The 27,014-nt window shown below is 32.6% G+C and overlaps 2 protein-coding genes across 3 annotated transcripts; one reads left to right on the top strand and one right to left on the bottom strand.

The window, feature by feature from the left end:
- The first annotated feature begins 21,133 nt into the window (after window positions 1-21,133).
- Window positions 21,134-22,180, top strand: LOC120175447 (transcription factor MYB4-like). 2 transcript variants are annotated; one of them, XM_039182077.1, is made up of 4 exons: window positions 21,139-21,347; window positions 21,448-21,577; window positions 21,671-21,766; window positions 21,797-22,180. In XM_039182077.1, exons 1-4 carry the CDS (start codon window positions 21,215-21,217, stop codon window positions 22,161-22,163), a joined length of 726 nt encoding a protein of 241 aa, XP_039038008.1. In that variant the 5' UTR covers window positions 21,139-21,214; the 3' UTR covers window positions 22,164-22,180. The 2 variants fall into 2 exon arrangements, with proteins under 2 accessions (XP_039038007.1, XP_039038008.1); XM_039182076.1 differs by having other exon boundaries at window positions 21,134-21,347; window positions 21,671-22,180.
- Window positions 22,181-25,400: 3,220 nt separating this feature from the next.
- On the bottom strand, window positions 25,401-26,740 carry LOC120175569 (putative cyclin-D6-1). The gene is made up of 4 exons (XM_039182164.1): window positions 26,562-26,740; window positions 26,079-26,472; window positions 25,878-26,008; window positions 25,401-25,788 (listed from the first exon to the last, which is right to left on the bottom strand). Exons 1-4 carry the CDS (start codon window positions 26,715-26,717, stop codon window positions 25,510-25,512), a joined length of 960 nt encoding a protein of 319 aa, XP_039038095.1. The 5' UTR covers window positions 26,718-26,740; the 3' UTR covers window positions 25,401-25,509.
- Between the last annotated feature and the right edge of the window lie 274 nt (window positions 26,741-27,014).

The raw sequence follows: 27,014 nt of genomic DNA, 5'->3' as shown, positions 1-27,014 counted from the left end.
TCGGTGGAAAAGCATCGAAAGTGTGGGGAAAAAATACAGCTAATTTGGTTGAAATTATGTAATGGGTAAATGGCAAATTTATTCATTGCAATTTAGGGTATTTATAAATTAGTCCTTAAGTTTCAACTATAAATACCCTAGCTCATTTAACTTCAAAACCATCCCAAAGCATTCTAGCTTTCTTCCAATACTAGAGAATTTAGAGAGTTTCTTGAGAGTTGTTTTCTCCTTTTATCAATAGATAATTATCATTGTTTTCTTCTTGGTAGATCGAGAGAAGTTGTAATTCCTATTTTCTTATAGTGAAATTCTTCTACCGTTGCCTATGGTTTTTACCCTATATTATTTAGGAGATTTCCACGTAAATTTTGTGTCTCTTTTATCTTCATTTTTATTTTCTCAAATTATCAGTTGCGATTTTACTCTATCTGATAGCCGTCTTCCGCTACAGATGTTCACTTTCAAATTTTATTTACATTTATTCATATAAATTATTTTATTACTAATATATATGTGTTTGCCTAAAAATATTTGTAAACCCATATCGTAGCTAGACATTTCGTTTTGTAATATAAAAAGAATGATCCAAATGTTTATATTCTCTTAAGAAAAAATTGACCAAAAAAGGGGCGATCGAAAAGTTTATATACAGGTTTCACGTTAGTATATCCATATAATATCTTTTTCTAATATAAAACTTTAATATATTTATTGATCAAATAAAATATCATCAACAACGTTTTCTCATATACATATAAGATAAATTCATTTGTTTATTATAAACAAAATATATCGATAATAAATATTTGATAGTCTGATAAACAAGAGCGTGAACAATTGAAATAACGACATATAGAGATATATGATTCTGACTTCTCAAAACAAAAGACATAGAAAAGGAAAACTTGAATAATATTCGAAGTGAACGAATGAAAAACGAATCCTTACATAATGCATATTTAATTACAATAATTTTGTCTAAGATACCTAGCAGCTACTTCGGTGAAACGTGTTAACGTACGAGCAAAGTACGGTTAAATATAAATAAATACTAATAAGTTGTAAAAATGTTGAGAATTTAGCAAATAGGCCACGCAATAAAATAGAAATTAAGGATCTTTATATACAAAGTACAATAAATGGACACGTGGGTTCATGCCCACGAGATAGCCAGACAGAACTTGATGGGTTTAGCTGTCTAAAGTTGGGATTATTTATTTTAATATTTGAATGAGGGAAGAATAGAAAATGAAGATGTGTCGGGAAGTGTCGTGTGATATTATTATGAAACTGTTTTGTTTGTAAAGGAGATAAGGTGAATGGTGTTTTGTTCTGTCCAATGTAAATAATCATATACCCCAGCTAGGGCACGTAAACTAGTAGACTCGAGAAAGTTTAATTCGAAAACTCGTAAGTAATTTTAACTCGATTGAAACTTAAAATTTAAATTTAAACATAAATTTTAAATACATAAAAATATTATATTATATTTTAAAAAATAACATGATTTTTTTTTTAATCCAAAGATATGGCAACCATCCCACCTCAGAGGAGCCCAGACCAACTCGACACCAATATCAATCCTATTACCCTCACTAAGCTCTCTATCCCCTTCTCACACCCATCAACTCCATCTCCCAACACAGGAAATTCTCCTAGCCCAACTCCAAAGGTCGTTCAACAATTGCACAAACCGCCGTAGATAGATCAACCATGAACAAACACACAGAAAATCCACTCAATCCAAACCAAAACAACTAGCAGAACGAAATCCACCAAAAAAAGAAACAGAGAAAAGAGAGAACAAAACAGACCCACCAGAGAAAAAAAAAACGAAAGCAAGCAAAGACCTCCCCACCGCCAGTCAAAACGAAACCCTCAAACCCCATCAGACTTGCTAACGAGCGTCGCGAGAGAGAACATTTTGACTATTACAACCAATTATTCAAACAACACAAATTTTAATATTATTAATAATTTAATTTTTTAAAAAATAAAATCGTAATATATTATATTTTCAAGTTGCTTACGAACTTTTCGAATTGAATATAAAGTAACTCGTTTAAATTGATTAAGAACTTAAATTGAGTCCATTCAAATCGAGTATTTATAAAATTTTAACAAACTTAATCTCAAATAACTTAAAATCTATCTCTTCTTATTTACCTCGTACCCAGAACACCCAAAGAAATCGATAAACATAAATATCTCAAAATCTAAAAAAATCATTAAATATTTTAAAAAGAAAGTAGGTATATGTGATAATAAAAAAATAAAAATACTGAGTCTGAACTGACTCGGTTGCCTGTAACTGAGGCCACAAAAGTGGCAGTCCCCTCTCGCAGGGACCACCCTCATAATCTAATATTTGATTTTATTTTCTCACGTTTTCTGGACCATCTCCCTCTTCGGACCTGCCTTCCGAAAAGAAAAGATGAGGAGGAAAATGGTTCATAGTTTGTTTTAAAAAAAATAATTGAGTTATAGTTGAACAGACAGGTTGAGCATTTAAAGTAAACAAACAAATTTACGAATATGAAGCTGACTGTTCCTCTCGTCTTCTGGGTTTGTACTATTATCTATCAACTACAAGCTTCGAGTTCGACTGGCCACGTCCCAAATGGTCCCCTCTCTCCCGATATTTTTTATTTGACTTAATTAGAAAATAAGTGTCTAAATTATACTACTTTTCCTAAATAGATGCTCAAACTTTTTTCGATTCATCCAGGTGTCTAACATTACAAACGCTACCACTTTAGGTGTCCCGACTGTAACGCCCGTTAAAAAACTCCGTTAAGTAACACATGTCACATTTTGATAATTTTGATAATTTTTTTAAATATTATTATATTTAAAAAAATAACCCTAATTTTTCTTAAATTATAAAAACCTCAAATTCCTAAAAATCCTAAATCCCTAACCCTAACACACCAACATTGTCCTTTCTGGTTATGGCCATCGTGCGCTGACATTGTCCTTGCTATTTTTCTAGTCAAACATAATCATCCTTGTTGCCAATTGATAGTCGAGATCAAGTGAGGTCGTGATTTGTAGTGTCAGGGTACACACATCAATTGGTCTTTTATTGGCTCTTGTTCCGATGGCTTTTCATGGGATTATTGGTCATCAAGTGAGGTTCATTAATGACAAAGGTCGTCGACTGACGTGAGTTTAAGGGTTGAAATTAGATTTTTTTAAAGTTTTGGGTTTTTTTTATTTTTTCAAAATTTTTGGATTTTAAATATAATATTTTTTTAAATTTTAAATAAAAGTTTTAAAATTATCAGAACATGACATGTGTACTTCAACGGAAGAATTTAACGAACGTTAAAACCAAGACACCTAAAGTGATAATGTTAGTCATTTGGATGAATTGAAAAGTGAACGCCTATTTGAGGAAAATAGTATAATTTAGATACTTATTTTCTAATTAAGACTTTTTATTTTCAGGTCCGATAAATTAATATAATTTTTTATATTTTGTAATTTTGTGATGGAAAATTTATTTTATAAATTTATAATATATTATCCATGATTGAAGTAAGAATAAATTCTCGCCATGAAATATATGTCAAACTACATGATCATGTTCGTTTAATTTTTTATATTTTTCTTATTAAATTAAAAAGTATAATATTTAATTATTTTTATATTTATTTAATTAATTTTTTTTATTTTTTTAATTAAGATGTGATTACTAAGAGTTAATAGTCGTTAAACCTTTGATGGATTGTTGACTGTTGATGTGGTATGAATTTATAAAATTAAAAAAGGGTATACTATACAAATGGTTAATGTTTGAGTAAAATTTTGTTTTCCCCACTAAAGTTTCAAAAATAACAAATTGGTCAATGAAATGTCAAATAGATCATTGAACAATGATATTATATCGAATTTATTCTAAAAACTTTCTAATTTTTTGTTTATCATTCAAAATATTCTATTGTTTCGTGTATAAAAAAGTTAATTTCTAAGTTTTATTTTTAAAATTTAAAAAGTATATATATACAAATTGAAAAAATTAGAAAGTCTTTGAATAAATTAGATATAAAATCATTGTTCAAAAGATCTACTTGATGTTTTAGTGACCAATTTGTTACTTTTGAAACTTTAGTGGAGAAAACTTACTCAAATGTTAGTGATCATTTGTATAATTTACCCTTTTTAATTTATAAAGTCATGTACCACATCAACAATCCGATAGGGTCGAACGACCATAACTTAATTAAATAAAGGATAAATTACACCAATGGTCACTAAAGTTATCGATTTGTAATAAAATGGTCACTAACGTTATCGATTTGTAACAAAATGATCACTCCATCGTCATCTCTGTTAAATAGATGGCGTGACACCGTTAATAAAAAAGTTAATATTTAGTTTGACCCCTAAACTATTACTAAAACATCAAATAGGTCCTTAAACAATGATTTTATATCTAATTTATTCTAAAGCTTTCTTTTTTATGAATTAATCACTGATATCCGATCTATTGACCAACTAATTTAAATCGGTTACTGCAGAGGCGAGGGTGACCCTCCCAACCCAGTTTGCTCCATTCGCAAACGCCAGGATTTGAACCCCTGACCTTGCTTAAGGGACATAGTGTCTCATTCCATTAGACCAAATGGTTGTTGATATTCTAAAAGCTTTCTAATTTCTAGTTTTTTTAAACACCCCATCATCTCAATTACATTCTAACCACTTTTCTTACGAAACGAAAACCACCCTAAAAGCCTTATTTTTTTTACATTAAAATTAATTGAATACATTGCTTTAAATACTAATATATTTTTTAATGGTAAAACTCCATTTATTTATGCAGTGTGGTTTTTGTTTTGTAAGGAAGGTGGTTTGAATACAGTTGTGGTGGTGGGGTGTTTGAAAAAGAACTATAAATTAGAAAGCTTTTGGCATAAATTATATATAAAATCATTGTTTAAGGACCTATTTGATGTTTTAGCAATAGTTTAGAGGTAAAAGTAAATATTAACCTTTTTATTAACTTTGTCACATCATCAGTTTAATAGAGATAACGGTGGAGTGACTATTTTGTTACAAATCGATAACATTAGTGACCATTTTGTTACAAATCGATAACATCATTGACCAATTTTTTACTTTTGAAACTTCAGTGGGGAAAACAAAAACTTACTCAAATATTAATGACCGTTGGTGTAGTTTACCCTTAAATAAAAAAGAAATTGAACAACTGTTATATTTTTTTGAATTCAAGTATATAAAACTTAAACGAAAGTGATCAATGTTGAAGTTTACCCTATATATATATATATATATATATATGTTTATGTGAAATTATTTGTATGATTTGTATTTTGTTGTAATAATATTTAATAGGATTTCAAAAAGAGCATGTTTTATTATAAAAGCTTCTCAATAACCACCTGCAACTCTAAGAACTATTAGTTGCCCGCTGGCTCATCCGCACTCATTCAGGGAGCAGACAGGTGACCTATTCCAATCCGCTACCAAGAACACCCATCATGTAACTTTCGCCATGCAGGCAAAGATACGTACTTGGTCACTCCCATAGAGCAAGTATATAAAAAATATGTAGAAATTTGCCCATAATCACGGCAGTATCTTTCTCAAATGTATTCTAAGTTGCTGCACTTTTGACTAGGCCTTAAAGATCATATGTTCATCTAGTTGAGGCCCTATATCTATAGAGTGGAGATTTGTATATGACAGGTCTCTGTTTCAATAACTCAAATGAGCGAACCACCATATTCAACTTGTAGTTGGTTCTCTTGGTGTCAAAAGAGGAAGCTGAAGCTTTTCATATTATTATCCCTAAGGCCCCCAAAATTCCCTCAGATTAGTTGAATTGCCCTTGTCTTTCTTTTAGAATCTTCATGATTGAATCGAAATTAATGAATGGATTCCTAGATTCTCTTATTGAGATCCCTTAGGGCTATTTCAATAGTATGTTAACTCTTAAAAGTTCATTGTTTCATGAATGTGACCTTTTCATCTGGTTTTATTATGCAATTGTCACCAAGAGACAGTAAAAAAATAACAAGAACAATGGCATTTGATGAAGTTGAACGACCATTTTCTGATGGGGGTGTTATGAGAAACATGATGATAATTATCCCATAACGAGAACAAGAAGATCAATAATAATTCCAACTTTTTATGTAGATTATATGAACAAAACAGACAAAAATATCTCATGTATCAAGGACAGGGAAGGGGCATTATTCTTTTGGTTTCCCTCTTCTCCATAAAAGTTAGGCCTAGGATCATATACACCCAACACACTAGGGAGACAAAACAAGAAAAAAACTTGGATATTTCCCCCCTTGAGATCCAAAAACATGATCCAATCCTCTTTACCAATCACATTCTGGATAACATCGATGCCTATCCTTGCCTTGATTTCGTCCGCCTGATTGCCTATAACTTCCCCTTCAGGCCACAAATTCCAACTCCCCCCTCACTTCAAATCGACAACGACAACCTTCTAAGCTGCCCATGGTTACTTCATGGGTTCGATTTCGCCTCTGTTATTGCCTTCTGACGCAGCCGAAAACCCTTTTGCCAATTATCGCATCTACACTTCTTTTCGTTCCAATGATCTATTGTCCAATTGGATCGAATGTTCGACACTACTACCAACTCTTGGCATTGTGTGGATAGAGTTCCGGAGCTGCTCGAAAACCATGTGCAAAAGGATTTATCCATGGTCTCCATTGGTGACTTCATCTACATTATTGGTGGAAGGCTTTGTCACAAGGCTCTAGGCGATGGCCCTTACGAAATCGTCGAGGTTGGTATTGAGATCCTCTCGTCTGCCATACGCTATGATGTTCACAATGGCGTTTGGTCCAAGTGTGCACCACTTGGTATCCCACGGTTTGATTTTGCGTGCATCATGCGCGACAGAAAAATCTTCGTGGCGGGTGGACAGTGCACATTAGGCGTCGCACGTGGCACCTCGTCAGCTGAGATGTACAATCCGGTTCTGGACGAATGGAAACTGTTGCCCGATATGAGCGTGATGAGATACAAATGTGAGGGTGTGACATGGCAAGGGGAAATCCATGTGATAGGGGGATTTGCTGAGAAGGCGGATATGGATAAGCTTCCGTGGAACATATTTGGGAGATGTTCGGCTGAGGCAGGGCCTGTTCTGTCTTTTTCTTGACCCGGGATAAAATTAAAAAAATTAGGCCCTAATTTAAAAGAATATTAAAAAATATGCAATATAAAATTTTAATTAATTTTTTATTAAATTAAATAAATATTAATTCATTACAATATCAAAAATGTCAAAAACATATTTAAGCATATAAATACTTATAAAAAACATTGTCTTCTAGCATTTCTCTATGCAAAATCATTGATGATAATGTCAACATCAATGTTTTTCAACATAGTTTTCTCAATATATAACATAGTTAGCCCATTCAATCTTTCTTGTGCATTGTTGACCTCAAGTAATTCTTCAATAATTTCAGCTTTTAAAAACTTTTTTCCGCGGATGCTACCGTTACCAACATTGTTAATAAAATTCGATAAACAATTGAAACATTAGGATAACAATCTCTAGCTTTAACAAACTCAAGAACTTCAAGCGCTGACATGAATACATTTGGCAAAGTCAATTGCAACACTTTATTTTCAGGAAAAAAAAATCATCTGCATCAACATCCGATAAATTATTATGAGAAAAAATAATCTTAAAATTATTACAACATTTTTTTAATAAGTCAATAAGAAATAAGTTTATGGGCCCTACTTTTAATTTAATTTATTAATATTTATGGGCCCTGCTTTTAATTACGTATATTATTATAGTTTTTAACGTTATGATGAGAACAATAAGTCAATAAGAAATAAGTTTATGGGCCCTCTTATATTAATATAAAAAAATGATATATTAATATTTATGAGCCTTATTTTTAATTTAGTCTATTAAAATATAATAAATTAATACAAATTAAAATTATGGGCCTTGTGCGGGTGCCCCTCTTGCCCCTGCCCAGAGCCGGCCCTGGGCTGAGGTGTACGACTTGGAGAACGCCAAGTGGGATCTAGTGAAGGGAATGTGGCAATTGGACGTGCCACCTAATAAAATCGTAGCCGTTGATGAAAAGCTTTATAGCTCAGGGGACTGTCTAAATACATGGAAAGGTCACATAGAGGCGTGCGATGGGCAAATATGGGATGTGGTGGACGGATCACACCTGGAAACACTAGCATCGCCTATTTCCACATCGGATGCAAAGTGGCCTCCGATTAAACGAGCTTACATGACAATGGCAGCAATCGGGAGTCACTTGTTTTTCATGGCCGGATACAGTCAGGCCAGGGAGGTCGTCAAGGTTGACGTCGATAGTCCACGGGTTCGACACATCTGCAAAAAAAAAAACGATGCATGGAGGAGTTTGGAGCCCATGGAAGTGGAAGGAGAAAAGAAGCATTGTTGTCATGGCTGCGTTGTTTTTATTGGCAACAGCTAATCGTATTCACACATAATTGTCTACTTTTTATTGTATTTTGTTTTGTTTTTCTCGGCTTGTAAATAAGTTTCAGTTGAACTTTCTTTTGAGCAATTACGTAGAAAATACGATTATTCAATGATTTGTAATATAATGGTTGATGGTTTTTTTAATCTGTGTTTATGATTTCAATTTAATGCTTTGCTTTGGTTTGGACGATGTCAAAAGATTTTTCATTTCATTGGTCATCACTAATGTATGCTATTGAATTTAGATATAATGATAAATTTTATTTTTAGTCTATAAAAAAAGTTAAATCATTCTTTAATAAAGGTGTTGATTCAATGGTGGTCACAAATCTTCATACGAATCCAACAGTATTATCTTTGTATTGTACACATATATTTCTATACCAACACCCCAAAGCTATATACTAAAGAATAAAGTAATGCAAGTGCAACCATTTCTACTTTCATGTGGACTTGTAAGTTCTTTTATTTATTATTATTATTTTTTTTTATTCACGCCATCTTTAGTTTTTTATTTTATTTTTTGGTTTACACGTATCGCATTTTGTTCAATAATTATTGTTGTTACTGCAGGCACCAAGAACCCTGAGTTATCTTGCAGTTGTAGCCATGAAGAGCAGGAACATCAATCCCAGGTGGTTCATGGTTTCAGTGTTGTTCTTGTTCATGTGTTTGTCACGTGTATCCAATGTCTGCTTTGCAGTTGAAAACATCTCCACTGACCAATCTCTTTCCGTTAACCAAACCATTGTCTCTTCTGCCGGAGTCTTCGAGCTTGGTTTCTTCAGGCTGGGAAATTCCTCCAACTACTATATAGGGATGTGGTTCAACAAGGTCTCCCATTCCACTACCGTTTGGGTTGCAAACAGAGATAAACCAGTCCACGATATATATTCATCTGTTTTGAAAATCTCTGATGGTAACTTGGTTTTGTTCAACGAGTCCCGAGTGCCAATTTGGTCTACAAATGTAAGCCGAAACACAAGTTTCGCTGAACATCCATAAAATACGATAGCTAAAAGTGATCTGGAATGCAAATCTACCTGCCTAGAGAATTGTTCTTGTACAGCTTATGCTTTTGAGAACAACCGGTGCTCGATTTGGATTGACGATCTATTCGATCTGCAACAATATAGACAAGATGATACTACGGGAATAACTCTGTATATCAAGGTGGCAGCTTCTGATATTTCTAGCGAATCTATCCCCACAGATAAGAAGAGGGTGATTGTTGTTGCAATTGCAGTTTCAGCAGGACTACTCTTTTTAGGCCTTATCGTGTTCATAATCATGAAAAAGTTCAGGAGGAGGACAATTATTGGTCAGAACAAGGAAAAAGTTCACTTGTGGCTTTTAGATACAGATATTTAGAGAAGGTAACCAAGAACCCTGAAAAACTGGGAAAAGGAGGCTTCTGTTCTGTTTTCAAAGGGACTTTGCCAGATGGAAGTATTATAGCTGTGAAGAAGCTTGAGAGCATCAATCAAGGAGAGAAGCAATTTCATGCACAAGTAGGTACAATCGGGAAGATCAATCATGTTAATTTAGTTCGTCTTCAGGGCTTCTGCTCTGAGGGTTCGAGAAAGTTGTTGGTATATGATTTCATGCAGAGAGGCTCTTTGGACAGGCTTCTTTTCCGCACAAAAGTATCTCACCAACGCCAAGGCCTCAAAGACGGGTTACAAACCATATCAGCGCCGGTTGGGAATCTGTTTCAACTTCCTTATCTTTGAATTTGAAAAGAGTTATGCAATTCACCTTGAAAACAAGCTCACTTGAACACAAAACTGTTTCTCATCAAAGACGAGGCATTCGAATGAAGTGTGTAACAACTCCAACAATTTTCATCTTCAACTACTTTTTTGCATTCGAACAACAAAAATAATGTTGACACTATTCCCCAATAATTCTTCAACTTTCAACTACCCGCTGCTTAGACTTCAAAAGAAAAACATCCTCAAAACCAGCTTCAGCAATGGCTACATGATCCACTATTCCCCAATAAATCCCTCTGCTTCAGTTTTGCCTACTCTAAAGCAGCAATCAACCAGCTTCAACAATGGCTACATGATCCACTATTCCCCAATAAATCGACCCACCTCTGCTTCGCTTACACTAAAGCAGCAATCGACAATAAAAAAAAAAGATACAATTACCACAGACCACAAAACCTCAATATACAAACTTACCCTCGAACACTAGAACCCAACTAAAAAACCTTAATACACTTTTATCGCTACACCACCAGAATCGACTTTTGCCAACAAAATAGCCTCTTGTCGATTTGAAACATCTTTAGAGCCCAACATATCTCTTCAACAACAAAAGTTCATTCCAAAGCACTACTTGCTCAGAAACGATACACAGCCCGAATACACAAAAAGGAAGGAAACATACCAATTTAATGTGAAGTTCCATGCGCTTCCAACATAACTTGATTCCTGAATTAAAAAAACGATATCCACCCAAAAGCGACAAATGCCAGACTCGTCTAATGCCTCATCTTCACACTCATGCAGCAGCAACATCTCTACTCTAAACTCCTACAATAACAAGCATCAAACAATAGATTTTGCTCCCACCTTAAACGTCTAACAAACCTAGAGATGATTATCATCACAGAATTACTAACTGCTAGCAGACGCTAACACTGTTCAAACCAACTTTAGTTCATTTCTAACAATGCTAATTCCTTCACCACCTCAAGCTCCTCGCCGATTATTTGGATTCCTAGACTTTTTCCCAAAGACAAAGTTTCCTCGCCTTCTTTATACGCAGTCATCTTCCTTTTAAATCTGAATCAGATAACAACCTTCCTGATAACTCTTGAGGACTCCAAATCTTTTATCTTCAATTTGAGCTTCTTAATCGCTCGATCCTTTTTTCTTCTACTTGGAACCGACAAAACTTGATCTTGTAGCTTCAACAGAGACCAATACCTCTTCCATTTTTTGTTTTTTCTCAACTGCTCTAATTCTGGAAAGATATTATCTAAATCATCCGTCACAAAATCAATTTTGCTCGTTCCCGTCGACATAGAATATTCAGGAAGATTTTCTTCAGGTCTTTGATTCTTCAACCCATCACATTCTAAAACCCACAAATTCTTCCCAAGGACTTGCTCGTTGTTAGATTCCTCACCAGCCAAACCCACAAAGCCCAAGCCCTTTATGTCCTTAAGAGCCCTCGATTTGTAATGATCTACTATTTCTTTTTCGTTAACAACTGGATCCATAAGTTTTGACCCAACTGAACCAGCAGCCACCTTTGAATTTACACCAGCCACTCCTTTTAGATTCCGCAAGTGTTTCATAACAACATTAGTTTCAGAAGAAACTGTGCCTCTACCGATATTGAAACCAGCGTCTCCAATTTTCAAGACACTAGTCTCGACATTCTTGCCAGCTTCTCGATTGTTTTCAAAGGGCTCCTCAAGAAAAGCTGTAACCTTCCCTATTGAACCTTCAACTCTTTTTGCTTCAGCTTCAAAAGGACAGCCCGACTCCCCATCAGACTTGGATCGATTTTTGCTCCCAAGTTTTTCAGTCGAAAGCCCATCTTCAGAAACAATCACTTCCTTGACCCAACTTGAATCTAGCTCGGACAACTCAATCTTCTCGTCATCCTTTGACCTCTTTATGGATTCGCGATTTCTATCAGTTTAATAATTCCTCCGCCACTCAATTCTGTTTCATTCAGATGGCGTGTTTTCTCGGGTGAATGAAGGTCGTCATTTCTAATGAATTCGTTCCCTTTGAATCTCACAACTAAATTATAACTATAATGATGAGCAAATAATTTTTCATATATGTCAGCAACAGACCTATGCAAAGTTTCGATAACCTGTCCGAACCTTGATAAGGAAAAATCAATGTTTTTAAAATCGGACCGGACATTAAATCGGTGAAGGTACTGGTTCACTGGTTCAACCGGGTTGAATCGCGGTTGAATCAGATTTTATATAAAATAATATATTTTTTAAATTTTACATAATATTAAAAGCAACATTAATATATATGTAACATTTTTTTTAAGTTTACAATATTAAAAGTTATAAAAATATCACAAGTCATAACATATATAAATTAAAAACCATAAAATTAAGTGAAACAAAATGATTCAAATCAACTACAACATAATATTTAAGGTAAAACATATTAAATAATAAATATAATTATATAACTATAATCAAAAAAATAAAATTGGGGCTTAAAAAAATCATAACAAATGATGTCATTTGGTTTAATTTAAAAAAAATAATCTCACATGTTTAAGAAACATAGAAGAGTATCTCAAAAGTTTAAAGAGTAAAAATATGAGAACAAAACAATCTCACATGACTAAGAAACATAGAAGAGCATCCCAACTTACTTTTATAAATAATAGAGGTAATTTGACATTCAAAATCATGGAGCCTTTTGGTGAGCACAGAGCGAACTATTATTTCGCTTCAATTGAACTCAAATTTTAGGCTTCAATCGAACTTCTAATTTTTTTTGAGTTCGAGCCTTTTCGAGTTCAAGTTTTAATATTATATTTTGAGTTCGAGTTGAACTTGATAATTTTTAGCTTGTGGGTTTTTGAGTCGAGTTGAGCTTACTTTTAAAGTTTTCGAGTTCGAGTCGAGCTCAGCAATACTCGAATTTGACTTGGCTCGTTGAACAAACAACATCGTTTGGTTTAATTTTTTTTAAAGAAAAAAAGTGAACCGGCGGTTCAAATCGGTTTTGCTGGTTTTCAGCCGGTTCACCCCGGTTTTACAGGTTTTCAGCCGGTTTATTGTCAGACCGATTTTGTGAGGTAACCGGACCAGACAGGCCACCGGTTCACGGTTCAACCGGTTGAAACGATTGATCCGGTCCGGTCCGATTTTGATAACCATGGGAAAAACAAAGCAAAATTTCTTTAGAGTTTTTTAATATCAAATTAATAAATTAGGGTTTTTTAATATTAAATTAAGGCCTCCAAACACAAATATAAACAAATCTTAATACATATACATTAGCTGACTCTATTCCCGTATGTAATAGGGTAAGATGGAGGTAGGATAGTAGGTTGCCCCCAATGTCAGGTTGAGAGCAGCTTCTGTGGAAGACCTCCGTTATGAATTGCCCTCAGTGGGACTTGATCCCACGACCACAAGGTTAAGAGCCTTACGATTTACCAACTGAGCTAGACGGGTATGATTCGAACTCTAGTATAAGGGTAGATATTCATTTTTGTCTGATATTTTATTCAAGCTTTTAAATATTATTATTTTTATTTTCAATTAGTAATAATGTTAATTAAGATTTGTTACTAATTAGTATAATATATACATATATTATATGCGTGTTCATATATATACATATTATATACGTAAATATATTATATACATTAATGATAAATATCAAGTATATACATTGGTTAAATTTCATTAATTAATTTTTATTAATCTCTTAAGTACCGATTTTGAGGCGTTGTGGATTGTTCATTATTCCTCTCGTATAATAGATTCTCAAACCCTTTTTCAAAATATGTTTTTGATTAAATGCATGTTAATTTTATCTTTTAAATTGATTTTTTTTCTTAAAAATATTTTAAAAGATATTTGTAGGTATTCGACCAACTTAACACAAGTTCAATGATAACTCTAAATTCCTTTGTTTTTCCAAACACGGTCTTTAAAATTAAGTTAAATTGTTTCCCGCCTAACTAAAAAGTTTAAGGACAGTTCCGACATATAGAGGCTCACATATTAATTTCACTTGATCACTAAAACATCATCACATTAACGGAGCTATTGATTGGTTCAGATATATTAATGGTATGCATAGTTTATGTTGTAAGAGTCTTGATAACATATAAGATACGGGCCTCAAATGACACTTTCGGGACTGTAACTTTCCCTAGTATGAACGTTTTGAATCAATAGAGCAGTCCAAGTTTAGAGCAAGATTGCATGGTTTGTACACTTGTCTGGGAAAAGGGGGAATTATACATTAAATAGATTGATTTTAATTCAACTTTCCAAAGTGTGAACATTTCTATTCAACATCTTTATTACATTAACGTGTGGAAACACACTCAAAACAGTTACAACTTCCCTCGGATATTATATTTCTGGGACTACCCTATCAGTGCATTAAAACTGGCCTTTGTTTGTCGGCCAATAACAACGTCCCATGTACAAAAACTGAACTTGGGGTTAACGGGTTCAAAGGTCCCACATCTAAATTTAGACTAAACATAGTGATGATATTTTTAACTCAGAAAAGGAGGACAACCCAGATGGCTGGTACATGGACATGGATGCTTCACTGCTGCATTGGGAAGACGAAGACCAAGACATCATCGTCCTTTCTATGGCATATAATGTGCTGACTAAATTAAGGCTACTGTTTTAGTATTATTATATCTAATAATTAAAGCTAAGGTAAATGTCATTCATCACATCAGCAAAATAGGCAAAAGAAATAAATAATAAAATGAACAAGCCTTGTCTTGTTCTAAAATTTATTAACCATTTGACAACGTTTAAGAGTAACTATTCTTTTAACTATTAAAATAACAAAGTATTCAAAGATTAATTACTGATAGTTACAGTAAAAAATTCTGCTACTCATAGGTCATATCATACTTGTATGAAAGTTAGTTTTATATTAGTTTAAAAGTTAAAATATGTATTTAGTCACTCAACTATTCTTATGGTTTCATTTTAATCACTCAACTAATTTTTTTATTCAAAATACACCTAAAAGTCATTTTTTAATGCGAAACGAAAGTCTCCTGAAGTGTAACAGTGTGAATCCAGAAGTAAGTTTAGCAGCTTCCCCACTTGGATCGTTACCTTCCTTTTCCTCAACTCTCCAAAGATTTCACAACTTTCTTTTCTTTCTTATCACAACTTTTCAAAGCTTTGAATTTAAGCCACACTTGTTGGTTTTTCCCTTTGATTCTGAACCATTCAACAAGTGATTGGAAAATGCTGTGAGCTTGAGGCCACTCACTGCTGGATTTAAGGGGGAAAAAGTCAAACCCTGAAAACTGAAGAAAACATAATCTGATAGTACTAACAGTGTGGGGGGGATTGTATTTGTGGAGCCCGTTTGTCTCTTTCTTTCTTGTCTGATTTGTGGTTGGTTCCTTCTAATTTCCTGGGTCGAGTCTTGCTAGGGTTCTGGGTTGACTGGTGCTAAACGTGAGTCAAAAATCATATTGACTGAATGCCCAAGTTCACACGTGGTGAGGAAGGGGTTGTAATTAAAAAGTAGGCACAATACCAAAGTTATTCCTCAATGTTTATCTAAATTGTCATTTTACCCCCATGTTCTTTTTTAGATCATTTTTTTCCTTTAACGGTTCATTTTGGGGGAAAGCCCTTCTATATACGAAAATCGTTAGTTAACATACGATTAACACTCTAAAATGATAATTTCATAAACGTTGAGGGCTAATTTTGATATTGTGCCTAAAAAGTAATAGCGACACCCCTCTGTTTTATTTCAAAGGTTTAATTTCAAATATATTGTAATTTTAATTAGATTATATATTATAATGATAAGAACAATTATATTAATTAAATGAAATTTTCATTAGCAAAAAACACAATGTTCATATAGTTGTATCATGATAATACTTTTATGTCGATGATAATAGGGTGAAAATATTAAAAACAAAACTATATAAACAAATAAGACAAAGATTGTTCATGTTTGTAAAAAAACAAGACAGATTGTTCATGCAGTTCTAACAAATTATACACGACAATTTAAAAGTTTGATATAAAAAATAATTATTTAAAGTTTTAGAATAAAATTATTATATCATTAAAATTCAATGCCTAAAATAACATCATTTTGTGTATCAATAACCAAGTCAAACCAATGTAATTTTGTTCACAGCATCATAGTGACGAAAAAACTATCTATGTTATTGTGTCGTTAAAATTTTAATAGTTCAATATATAATTGAAATCAAAATCAAAATTTAAGGATATAATTAAAATAATTAAAAAATAATCTAAATAATACACAGCCTAAAATTCAATAGTATTTATTGTGATTTACCCATTATTTAATTATCATTTTGTATAATAATTATTTTCATAATATATGGTGTATAATAAGACATTAAGATAATATTAATCATAAAATTCAAAATGATGGTGAATATCCTATTAGAGTAATATATATATATATATATATATTTGACAAGGTCGTTGCTTGTATGCATGAAATTTCAATCATAGTACTTCAGTGGAGTAATAATTATGCAATTAATAGATAAAAAATCAGAATTAATTGCATATTATTTTAACTTACAATATACAAGTTTAAACTATTCTTTTATTAACTCATGAACGATATATATGTTAAAATATGAGATGTTGGATAAAATATTTAAAATAAAGAAATTATATAGAAATTAATTTAATCATTTTAGATTGATATTTTAATTTAAAGAGATGGAAATTAAAACAAAAACTAAATAAGTTATACATATATTCTAATATGGTAAAATTATTTAATAGAATTAGATTTAAGTTATATAAAAATATTAAACGGTGAAATATAATTTTATCTTAATTTTTATTTTAATCATGAATTAAATAATATTTTAATTTATTTTAAATATTTAATTTTTTATTTAAATTTTAAATATTTAAACTAAATAAGCTATGAATTTTTATATAATTTGTGTACTAATTTTCTCACCATAAAAATTGTATGTCACTTTAAATTGGAGAGTGTTGTTAATTTATTGATAATATCAGTATTTATCTTGTCTAAAATTTAAATCTTATTCCACCTCAATTACAGAAAGTATGAGGGTAAAGTACACAAATCATCTTTCGATTATAGAGTTTTATTTTATTAAGTCTTTCGATTATTAAAAGTTATAAAATAATCCTATGATTATAGAATGTTATTTTATTAAGTCTCTCAACAATTAAAAGTTACAAAATGGTCACACGATTATTAATTATATTTCAAACTCGTATTTTTCCATTAAAATTTGACAATATTTTGAGTTGAACGTTAGCATGTAGATTGTGATATGAAAAAAATATGATCCCAGATTCTCAAATGAAATCATATCCCAGTCATCATGTTAACGTCCAGCTCGGACTACTGTCAAATTTTTAACGAAAAAGGACGAGTTTGAAACATAATGAATAGTCGGGTGATTATTTTATAACTTTTAATAGTCGATATGCTCAACAAAGCAACATTCTATAATCAGAGGATCATTTTGTAATTTGTTAATAGGTTAGATTTAATAAAACAAAATCATATAATCAGAAAACATTAGTATACTTTACCCACACTAAAAATTACAATATTTTTTTATATTATTTTTTCTTTTTTTCGTTGACATTTAGGTAAAAGAAACTGATTTTTTATGTCACGAGGAATTAATTACCTAAGAAATAGTTCCAAAGCTATTCAGACTTGAAAATTTATTAGATTTATCATATGATTTGATTTATCATGTTATTTGTGGTTCAATTAATAATATTTTTTTATTTTATTTTTTTTGTTAAGATGAATTTTTATTTTTTACGTGTAAATAAAGAATAGATAATTAATTAAAAATTATTTTAAAATTAATAAATATAATTTATTGAAATTATAAATAACGTGATAAAACAAGATGATGAAATAATTTATTATTCAAAGTCCTAAAACTTTGGCCACATGGAGCAAGAATTTCAGTCGCAACTCGCAAGTCCACTTTTTTCTCTTTATTTATTTTATTTTATAATATTCTATCTTTTCTTTATTTAGAAATGACCATTCAGCTCAGTTGGTAGAGCACAAGGTTCTTAACCTTGAGGTCGTAGGATTGAGTCTCATGGAGGGTATTTCATAATTTAAAGGTCTCTTACGGAAGCTGCTCTCAACCTATTATTGGGGCAGCCTACTATCTTACCTCCCCTTACCCCATTACATATGGGAACAAGGGACATCCATTTATTTATCTTTTCTTTATTTACTTTTGCTTTTCGTCTTATTTTCATTGGATTATGTCAGGTGAAAGAATCCTGAATGTGCTAGAGGCGATCTTAATAGTCATAAATCTAATATGAAATTTTAAAGTTTTTGTTTGATTTAAATTTAATTTAATATTTAATGATTTCTTATCTAATTAAAATTTGATTTTAATTTTCTCCATCTTTCTCTCTTTACAATTTGTATAAATTTTTATATATCATATTAACTTTTTCTTCTTCGATATTGTTTAGTCGACAACAACACTAATTTTAATGTTGATCGTTGATCATCGATTATATTTTCTTTTTCTTTTTTTAGTTTTTAAAAAGAACAATTATGTCTTCATGACACGTTTGTTTATGACTTTATGACACGTTTATCTATGTCTTTGTGACATGTTTTTCTCTACCTTTTGGTAGTTTTCGATCGTTTGACCGTAATTTTCGTTTATCTTTTTTCTCGGGGTTGGATTTGACATCGCCATGATTGATCAAGATAACACTTATTTATTATCATGTTGATCGTTCTGCTTTGGATCCTCGAATTGATTTGGATACGCGTTTTGCATTCGTAAATAATTTTCTCACATCATTTGACTCTTATTTGTAATTTGTCAGTGGTCTTTTAATAGTTTCATCTCTTTTGTGGTTTGTTTGTCGATACAAACAAATTTGTTTATATGTTTATTTTGTTGTTCGAGCGTTGGTTAAGTTTTTTTTAACCTTTTTCTTCTTTGGTCCTTGTGTGATCTAGGTGGTTAGTTTTTATGTAAATGATTATAGGAAAATATCTTAATTATAATTAGCTTATGTTTACGATTATACTTGTAAATCTTCATTGTAATTTTAAATATTCTCTATTTACGAAGGTATTGCATTTGTTTCTTAAGAATTTTCTCTAAAAAGATAGTATTCGCGTGGACGTGTCGAAGACACGTATTACCACGACCACGACCACGACCCCGAGACGAGACGAGACGAGACGGCGGCGGCGGCGGCGCGCGAGAGTCCCCCTTGTTCTCTATCACTCAACAAGGAAGTGGGAAAGCCAAGCCTTAAATACCATTCCCAATAGTGTTTCCAACACTATGTGGGATTGAGCATTACCAACACTTGTTCCCAATACTATGTGGGATTGAGCCTTAAATAGTGATATTATTTTTGAATGTTTTGCTTAAAATTGCAATAATCGCGATTGATTGTAGATTGACATTTAATTATGACATATTTAATCGTATAATACTAATGCAATTGGTTGCTGATTTAGTTGTTTTAAGGTGCATGATTGTTAATTGTTTCCTGAATAATCACATTGTATTGGAAATAAGTGTTGGTAATGCTCAATCCCACATAGTATTGGAAACACTATTGGGAATTGTATTTAAGGCTTGGCTTTCCCAATTCCTTGTTGAGTGATAGAGAACAAGGGGGACTCTCGCGCCGCCGCCGCCGTCTCGTCTCGGGTCGGGTAGTGGTCGTGGTAATACGTGTCTTCGACACGTCCGCGCGAATACTATCTTTTTAGAGAAAATTCTTAAGAAACAAATGCAATACCGTCGTTGCGATTTTGGACTATCGCAATGTGATTTACAAGTTCGCATTGCGATAGTCCAAGTTCGCATTGCGATAGTCCAAGTTCGCGTTGCGAATCTGGAAACTTATTTGCGATACCGGAGATCGCGTTGCGAATTATCGATCGCATTGCGATTTAGTTGGTAATTTTGGCAAATCCAAAAAAAGTTGGTTAAAATCGTATATTATAAGGCATTTTTGGTCAATGAGGTTATTTTCTCTTTTAATAAAACTAACGACTTTCTATTGTTAAAAAACTTTATTTGAATTTTCAATTAAAGCCATATTTAAAACAAATAAATAAAATTTCTTATTTTTATTTAAAAATAGAGAGATAATTAAAAATGTATTATAATAATCATTCCTATATATATATATATAATTATATTATTATTTTAGGTATGTAATATCTGATTAATTTATGATATCAATTTAATAAAAAATTATAAATTTCTATACATGTTATTTCGCTATCTTATTAGTTATTACCCTGTGTATACACTTTGCACCAGCCATGAAAGTCCCCGTCGTCCGTATGGACGATGTATAAGTATTGTGTGATAACTGAATGCCACGATACTCGTGCTTATCCATTCAATGTCCTACTCTTTCAAGGCAGCCTCTACTCATCTACACCACACGATTTATAATTTTTTGTTTTTTTCACTTTCCCAGATATTTCAGATTTTATTTCTTGTCCGTATTTTGTCTGTAGACTATGAATAGAATAGCACAGAATTACCCTAATTTTCTTACAGCTGTTTAAATATTTACGAACTTTCGAATTTTTACTGGATGAAAATTGAAAGTTCATCTGACTTTGCAGACATCACGTTTGATTCTAACGTGTTTCATCATAATCATGTTTCGTCCAGCTACGTGAATTAAGGGTCCATGCCAAATACGTTTGATTCCATGGAGTGGACTCTAGAAAGCGGTTTCCTGGAATTTGACCGTCTCCGTATAATATAACGATTTTTGGTTTACAAAATAGGAATGAAAATGGATGTGAACATAAAACATTTGTTCATAATATTAAATGAGACCGGAAAACGTGTAACACTTTTGGTCTAAAGATGGTAGATTATATAAAGAGCTGCCACTTTGAAGACTCGTGACTGGTGTCCAGGGAGATCGTTAGAAAACAACAGAGAGGGGGGGGGGGAAAGATGGTGAGGACGCCTTGCTGTGATAAAACTGGACTGAGGAAAGGAACCTGGACGCCCGAGGAAGATCGAAAACTGACGGCTTATGTTACCCGATATGGCTGCTGGAATTGGCGTCAACTTCCCAAGTTTGCCGGTAAGCTAGCCACATCTTGTTAATCAATGCTAATGATATTATTTTGCAGCAGTATTATAACTTGATGTTTGTTTGTTTATGTGAATCTTTGGGTTTTCAGGTCTGGCAAGGTGCGGGAAGAGTTGCAGGCTGAGATGGTTGAATTATCTAAGACCTAACATCAAGAGAGGAAATTACAGCAAGGAAGAAGAAGAGACTATCATCAGATTACATGAATCACTGGGAAACAGGTACCATATCACATGCATTTGAGTCATGAATTCGTATTTGTTAAGGACCATTTTTCATAATTAAATGGTTTAATTAGCGGTTTTACTGCGCAGATGGTCTGCCATTGCTGCAGAGTTACCTGGAAGAACAGACAATGAAGTGAAGAACCATTGGCACACAACTCTCAAGAAGCGGTTCAAACAAAAGTCTTCTTCAACTTCAACACCAAATGATGGGAAAGATAAGAATGGAGCTCCGGAGAAAGAAGGAACAAAGCTAAACAACAACGCCAATCGTCTTGTAATAAGTTCCCCAAATCCTCCATTGATTCTTGAAAGCTCAATGTCATCCCCACAACCAGCCTCGAGCGATCAAAACTCCTCCATCACTGCAGATAATAACACGGTTGAATCCAGCAGATTAGACTCAGTTTCAGATGACAATTTGTTTGAAGCATACGAGGCGGATAGTGGAAGTTTCTGGACGGAACCTTTCTTCTCCGATAGCTCTTACACGTGGAGTGATATGTGGGCTGAGTTTCCATTACTTGATGGTGAAATCTTATACCCTTTCGGGTTCAACTATCTTGAAGGCTTCAACCTCTGATTAAAGACATAAACAAAACCAGGTTTATTTGGTGTTTATCTTAGCCTGTCTTTGTTTGAAGTCATGTTTGGGGTTGTAAAGAGTGTTTTTTTTTTATCTTTATCGGATAATGAAAATCTAATGAAATAAACAAAACAAAACAAAACAAATATCTAAGTGTTCTTCTATCTTATAGTTAAATAAATCTAAATTATATTTTAAATTAAATTTAATAAAATTGCTAATTGTGAGTTATACTCCTTCATATTTTTTTCTTATTTATAAAATCTAAACTTAAAGATTTGTCAAAATTTTATTATTTGGTATTATTTATTTTCTACTTACATAAAATTATTATTTAAAATTTTATATTATCACTTGAGTTCTCATGTGAGCGTTTATTGTCAAATGAATGAGAACTATCTTTGAATATATATTATTCTCCACTTACCCCAAATTAATAAATTACCATAAATTAAGGTGAATAACCTATACCTCAAAATACAGATATAACAGCCTTGCACCTTTAATTTTTTTTCTCCCAATATTTATTTTTCATTAGTTTTACCGAATTAATCACTTTCATGGCATGTGATTTAATATATATATATATATATATATGTGATTCCATTATTGGAAATAAATTAGGAGAAAATCAGTTGAATCTCGTATTAAATTTATACAAGCGTCGTGCATGCATAAGCAATATAACATCATCATTTTTTTTATAAAAATGTCATGATTGATCCATATATATATATTCAAACTTTCAAAGATGTCATTAAACAGAATAAGACAATCATATAACAGAAATAACAGCAAACACGAAATAACTACTGTTTTATTTGCTTAATAAAATCTACTATTTTATTCAACCTTGTCCGTTGGATGAACCCAAAAATACGTCTCGAAGACGATCAATTATTAGAAAATTGCATACCCACAAGTTGTCTATAGATACTATTTTTAAAATTATAAACAAATATGCTAACTGAATAAATCGATTCACAAAACAATAAATATTCTTTTAAATAAGATATTAGTTTCAAGTTTCAACCCTAATGAATAGAGAGAAAAACAAAAACACTAATGCTAGTTTCTTATAAGAATATTTTTTTTTCCTTGTGTATTGCATCAACTAGTTGATTTCAGTGGTTAAAGGAATAATTACTATTTCTAGAGGTCACGAATTCGAGCATCAACGACTGTAGGATATTTAAAAGTTAATTGTTAAATGGTTGAGAGTCTTTATAATAGATACTACCACTCTTAATCATCATAAATTAATAAAAAAAGTTAACAATAAATTATTTTCACGTGATAAATTTTAATTATTTATAGACTTTAATCTAAATAAAGAAAATAAATAAATATTTATTTTAAATAAATATTTATTTTAAATAAATATTATTTTCATATTCTAATAAATTATTTGAAAATTCATAAAATAATTAATTTTTTATATTATTTCCTGTGTAACGAAATGCAATATTATAACTACCTGTCTACCTAGCATGAAAATTAAGAATAAATAGAAATTTTGGTCTATTTGCATGTGATACATGTATTCATTTGATTATTCAACGCTCTCATCCAACGGTTTTGGTTGTTTTTTATATTATAATAATATATTTAATCTCCAACATTTACATATTATGGTTATTACATATAACTCCCATCGAACACCCGTTCCCCAAAAAGAACAAAACCCTTGCCTTGAATCTCATTAGCCTAACCAGAAAACCAACAACCATGGAAAATGAATATCCATTAACATGGTAAAATACATTTTTTTTTATATGAGCTGATAGCATTAACGGTTAATTTGAGAGAAAACGATTAAATTCAGACTAAATTGATAAAACTTACAAGTGTGAAGGAGTTTTTTGGACCAAATTGTTAAAATTTATAAACATGAAGAGTTAAGCTTGTTAAATTATTTGAAATTAAGATCAACTTGTTACAGTGCATATATTATTATGTTAATTTATAAACATTCACATCAACAATTTTACTATCATCTTAACAGCCTGTTAATAAACATAACTAATTTGTAACTTTAGTAATTTAATTTACAAGAATTTTAGTTTAGTGACTAAAAAGGAACAGACTCGATAATTGAGTGACTAATGGAATAATATATTTAATATATTTTCTTATGGTAATATATTTTTGTCTCTCTTAAAATTTTTAAAATTCCTCTTCTAACATAAAATCTAAGAGAAATGATTGACTATCAACTCAATGATAACAATACGAAGGAAAACCCTAGGCGTCGGTAGGGGTGTAAACGAGCCGAGTCGAGCTTGAATATTGCTGAGCTCGACTCGATTTGAAAACTCTGAAATGGAGCTCGACTCGATTCGAAAACTCGCGAGCATAAAATTTTTAAGCTTGACTCGAACTCGAACTCGAAATCCTGAACTGAAACTCGTGAGCAGCTCGAAAACGCTCGAAATGAAAAAAAATTCTTAAACTTAACAAGATTGAATCCTCAAACTCAAACTCGAACCTGAATCTTAAATACATGAAAGCCTTATTGTATTTAAAAAAATCAACACATAAATATTAATATTATTAATAATTTATTTTAAAAAAATAAATTCTTAATATATTATATTTTCGAGCTGCTCACGAGCTTTTCGAGTCGAGTATCAAGTAGCTCGTTTCGGCTCGTTAAGAATTCGAGTCGAGTCCATTCGATCCGAGTATTTATCGAGCCTTGACCGAGTCGATTTTGAGTAGCTCGCGATCTGTTTCGTCTCATTTACAGCCCTAGGCGTCGGGGATTCAACACCAAGGACCAACCGTGGGAAGCCGTCGGCGAAATGTTGCTCATTTATTATGGTAAGCTTTATCAATATGAATAATTAATGTGCCCTTTAGAGTTTCCCTCATCTCTCTCGGCTTCCATGTGACCGTACGCAGCATGTCGATTGCAGAGGTTTGGAATTTTGCAGTTAATCACCGTCGTTAACATTGCACTAGGCCCCAGCCAGTGAACAGAACACATTCCACGAACCTTCTTTCAGATACAATAATTGAAACAATTTCTTCGTTTTTTGTGATTAAAGAAATACATATAATAATTTACGACAAACGAGATTGGAGACGAAGTCCGTTTCATGCAGACCTCCAAGAGCACAACCAGCTTTCCAGGATGTATGCAAAAATTTATGTTAGGAGATGGGAACTTATGAAGTTATGATAAAAAAAATTAGAGGTGGGGAGTTATAAATTTTTAGGGGTGAGAAATTAAATAATCAATAAAAAATCTAAAATATAAAGGAATTTGAAAATTTTAAAGGTGCGCCCGCACCCCAACACCCCTCCGTCAATCCCTGGGTGCCATGGTTATTTGTCACTCTTACAATGGTCTATGGATTAAAACTTTTGATTTGGACCTGAGAGAAGTGGAGCATTTGATAATGGTTCCGTAATCATTAATTTTTCTTCTCTTAGTGTCTCTCTGTGTTATGGAAGTTACGGCCGTTGCACTGGCGGAGCACGTTTCATTTCCCGAACAGGAAACATGCCGGTCAAGCACATTGACTGGCGTGTTGGAGTTCGAAACCATGTCTAGTATTGATTCGTAGCCCTCCTTGGCTATCTTTTGCACCGAATTGAAGCATTTTATCACGTTTTCCTGCAGCCAATTTGCTGTTAACCCATTGGGGAAAAAACTCGTGATATTCATGTTCAAAGCAATATTTAATGGAAAACTATATTATTTACCTCATTCACATATAAACACTTGGAAATTGCTTTTCTAAAGCTGGGGAATTGCAAGGGAAAGAGTTCATGGCAAGCAGAGAGAAGTGCCGATGCTGCAACTATCGATGGCTTGAACTCCAAAAGCTTTGTATCTGTTAATTACACCCAATGGCTAAGTATAAGTATAGATTGTGTCATATTTAGTGAAGCTGACAAACATACCGATTTGAGCTTTGAAGATGAGTTCAACAGCACGAGCTTTAATGGCTTCAGCTTGACTTACTGCAACTTCTTTGAGCTTGAACAATGAAATGAAAAAGGAGAGGAAAGAGAATGGAGTAATCGAACGCATTCGCCATTTTAATGCTCCCAAGATCAAGTATTCCATTCGCTCTACTGTCTGTGCATCAGACACGAAGCCTCCACCTACCTGAAAGTCGACGAGACCGAGCTCTGGTTTGGTCATCTTTGCAGCTAAAGAGACACAAGAGATTGAAACAAGTCTCAAAACCCATGTCCTAGGCTGCTGTAGAACCAGTTTTCCATGGCTTGATAAGAATCGGTCAAGATAATTGATAGCAAGGTACGATGGAAAGGAACCGAGCTTGCAAGAAAACTGAAATTAACCAGAAAGCAAATCCAGCATCAGCGGAAATGAACACACAGCAACATGACTATTTAGTTACTCCATTTGAATACTTATACCAGTGAGATTGAAGAGATAGCTTCTCGTCTGAGCGAAATATGAAGATGACAAGCGTCCAGAGTGTTTATGTAATTCTGTGTGGGCATGTGATCGGATTCAAGCAGGAAGAGGGAAGAGTTGAAGTTTAACAAAGGGTTCTCAAGATCCAACTCCATGAATTGGTTATAGAATCAAAGCCTCAAAGGTCAGCCTAGTGGCGTTGGAGAGGGCTCAGCAATCTCTATATATACAAATTCCACCGTTAAAAGAGGTGCGAGAAAGTTTACTGCTGCTCAAGTTACATAGGATCCACGGGTAAGTGAAAAACAATTTAATTATTTTAATTTTAACCAAATATAGTTATTGTTTGCTGTTGATAATGATTTTCTTTGGACTCTATCCTTCCATGCATAGTGCGAATTACATATAAGTTTTGCACTTAATATTGCGGTTAGGGGTTAGTAGGCCATCTA

Source organism: Hibiscus syriacus, unplaced genomic scaffold, assembly GCF_006381635.1.
Source record: "Hibiscus syriacus cultivar Baekdansim isolate YM2019G1 unplaced genomic scaffold, ASM638163v2 tig00112206_pilon, whole genome shotgun sequence".
Taxonomy (NCBI): Eukaryota; Viridiplantae; Streptophyta; class Magnoliopsida; order Malvales; family Malvaceae; genus Hibiscus; species Hibiscus syriacus.
Note: the sequence above shows the minus strand (reverse complement) of the source record. Positions and strands in the feature narration are given on the sequence as shown.

Bases quoted from the DNA above. Each gene is read 5' to 3' on its own strand.
- LOC120175447 (XM_039182076.1), top strand. From the start codon at position 21,215: ATGGTGAGGACGCCTTGCTGTGATAAAACTGGACTGAGGAAAGGAACC. The intron at 21,348-21,447 runs GTAAGCTAGCCA...TTGGGTTTTCAG, and splicing joins TCAACTTCCCAAGTTTGCCG to GTCTGGCAAGGTGCGGGAAG. The intron at 21,578-21,670 runs GTACCATATCAC...TTTACTGCGCAG, and splicing joins CATGAATCACTGGGAAACAG to ATGGTCTGCCATTGCTGCAG.
- LOC120175569 (XM_039182164.1), bottom strand. From the start codon at position 26,717: ATGGAGTTGGATCTTGAGAACCCTTTGTTAAACTTCAACTCTTCCCTC. The intron at 26,473-26,561 runs GTATAAGTATTC...GGTTAATTTCAG, and splicing joins CTATCTCTTCAATCTCACTG to TTTTCTTGCAAGCTCGGTTC. The intron at 25,789-25,877 runs GTAAATAATATA...AATTGGCTGCAG, and splicing joins AGTGTTTATATGTGAATGAG to GAAAACGTGATAAAATGCTT.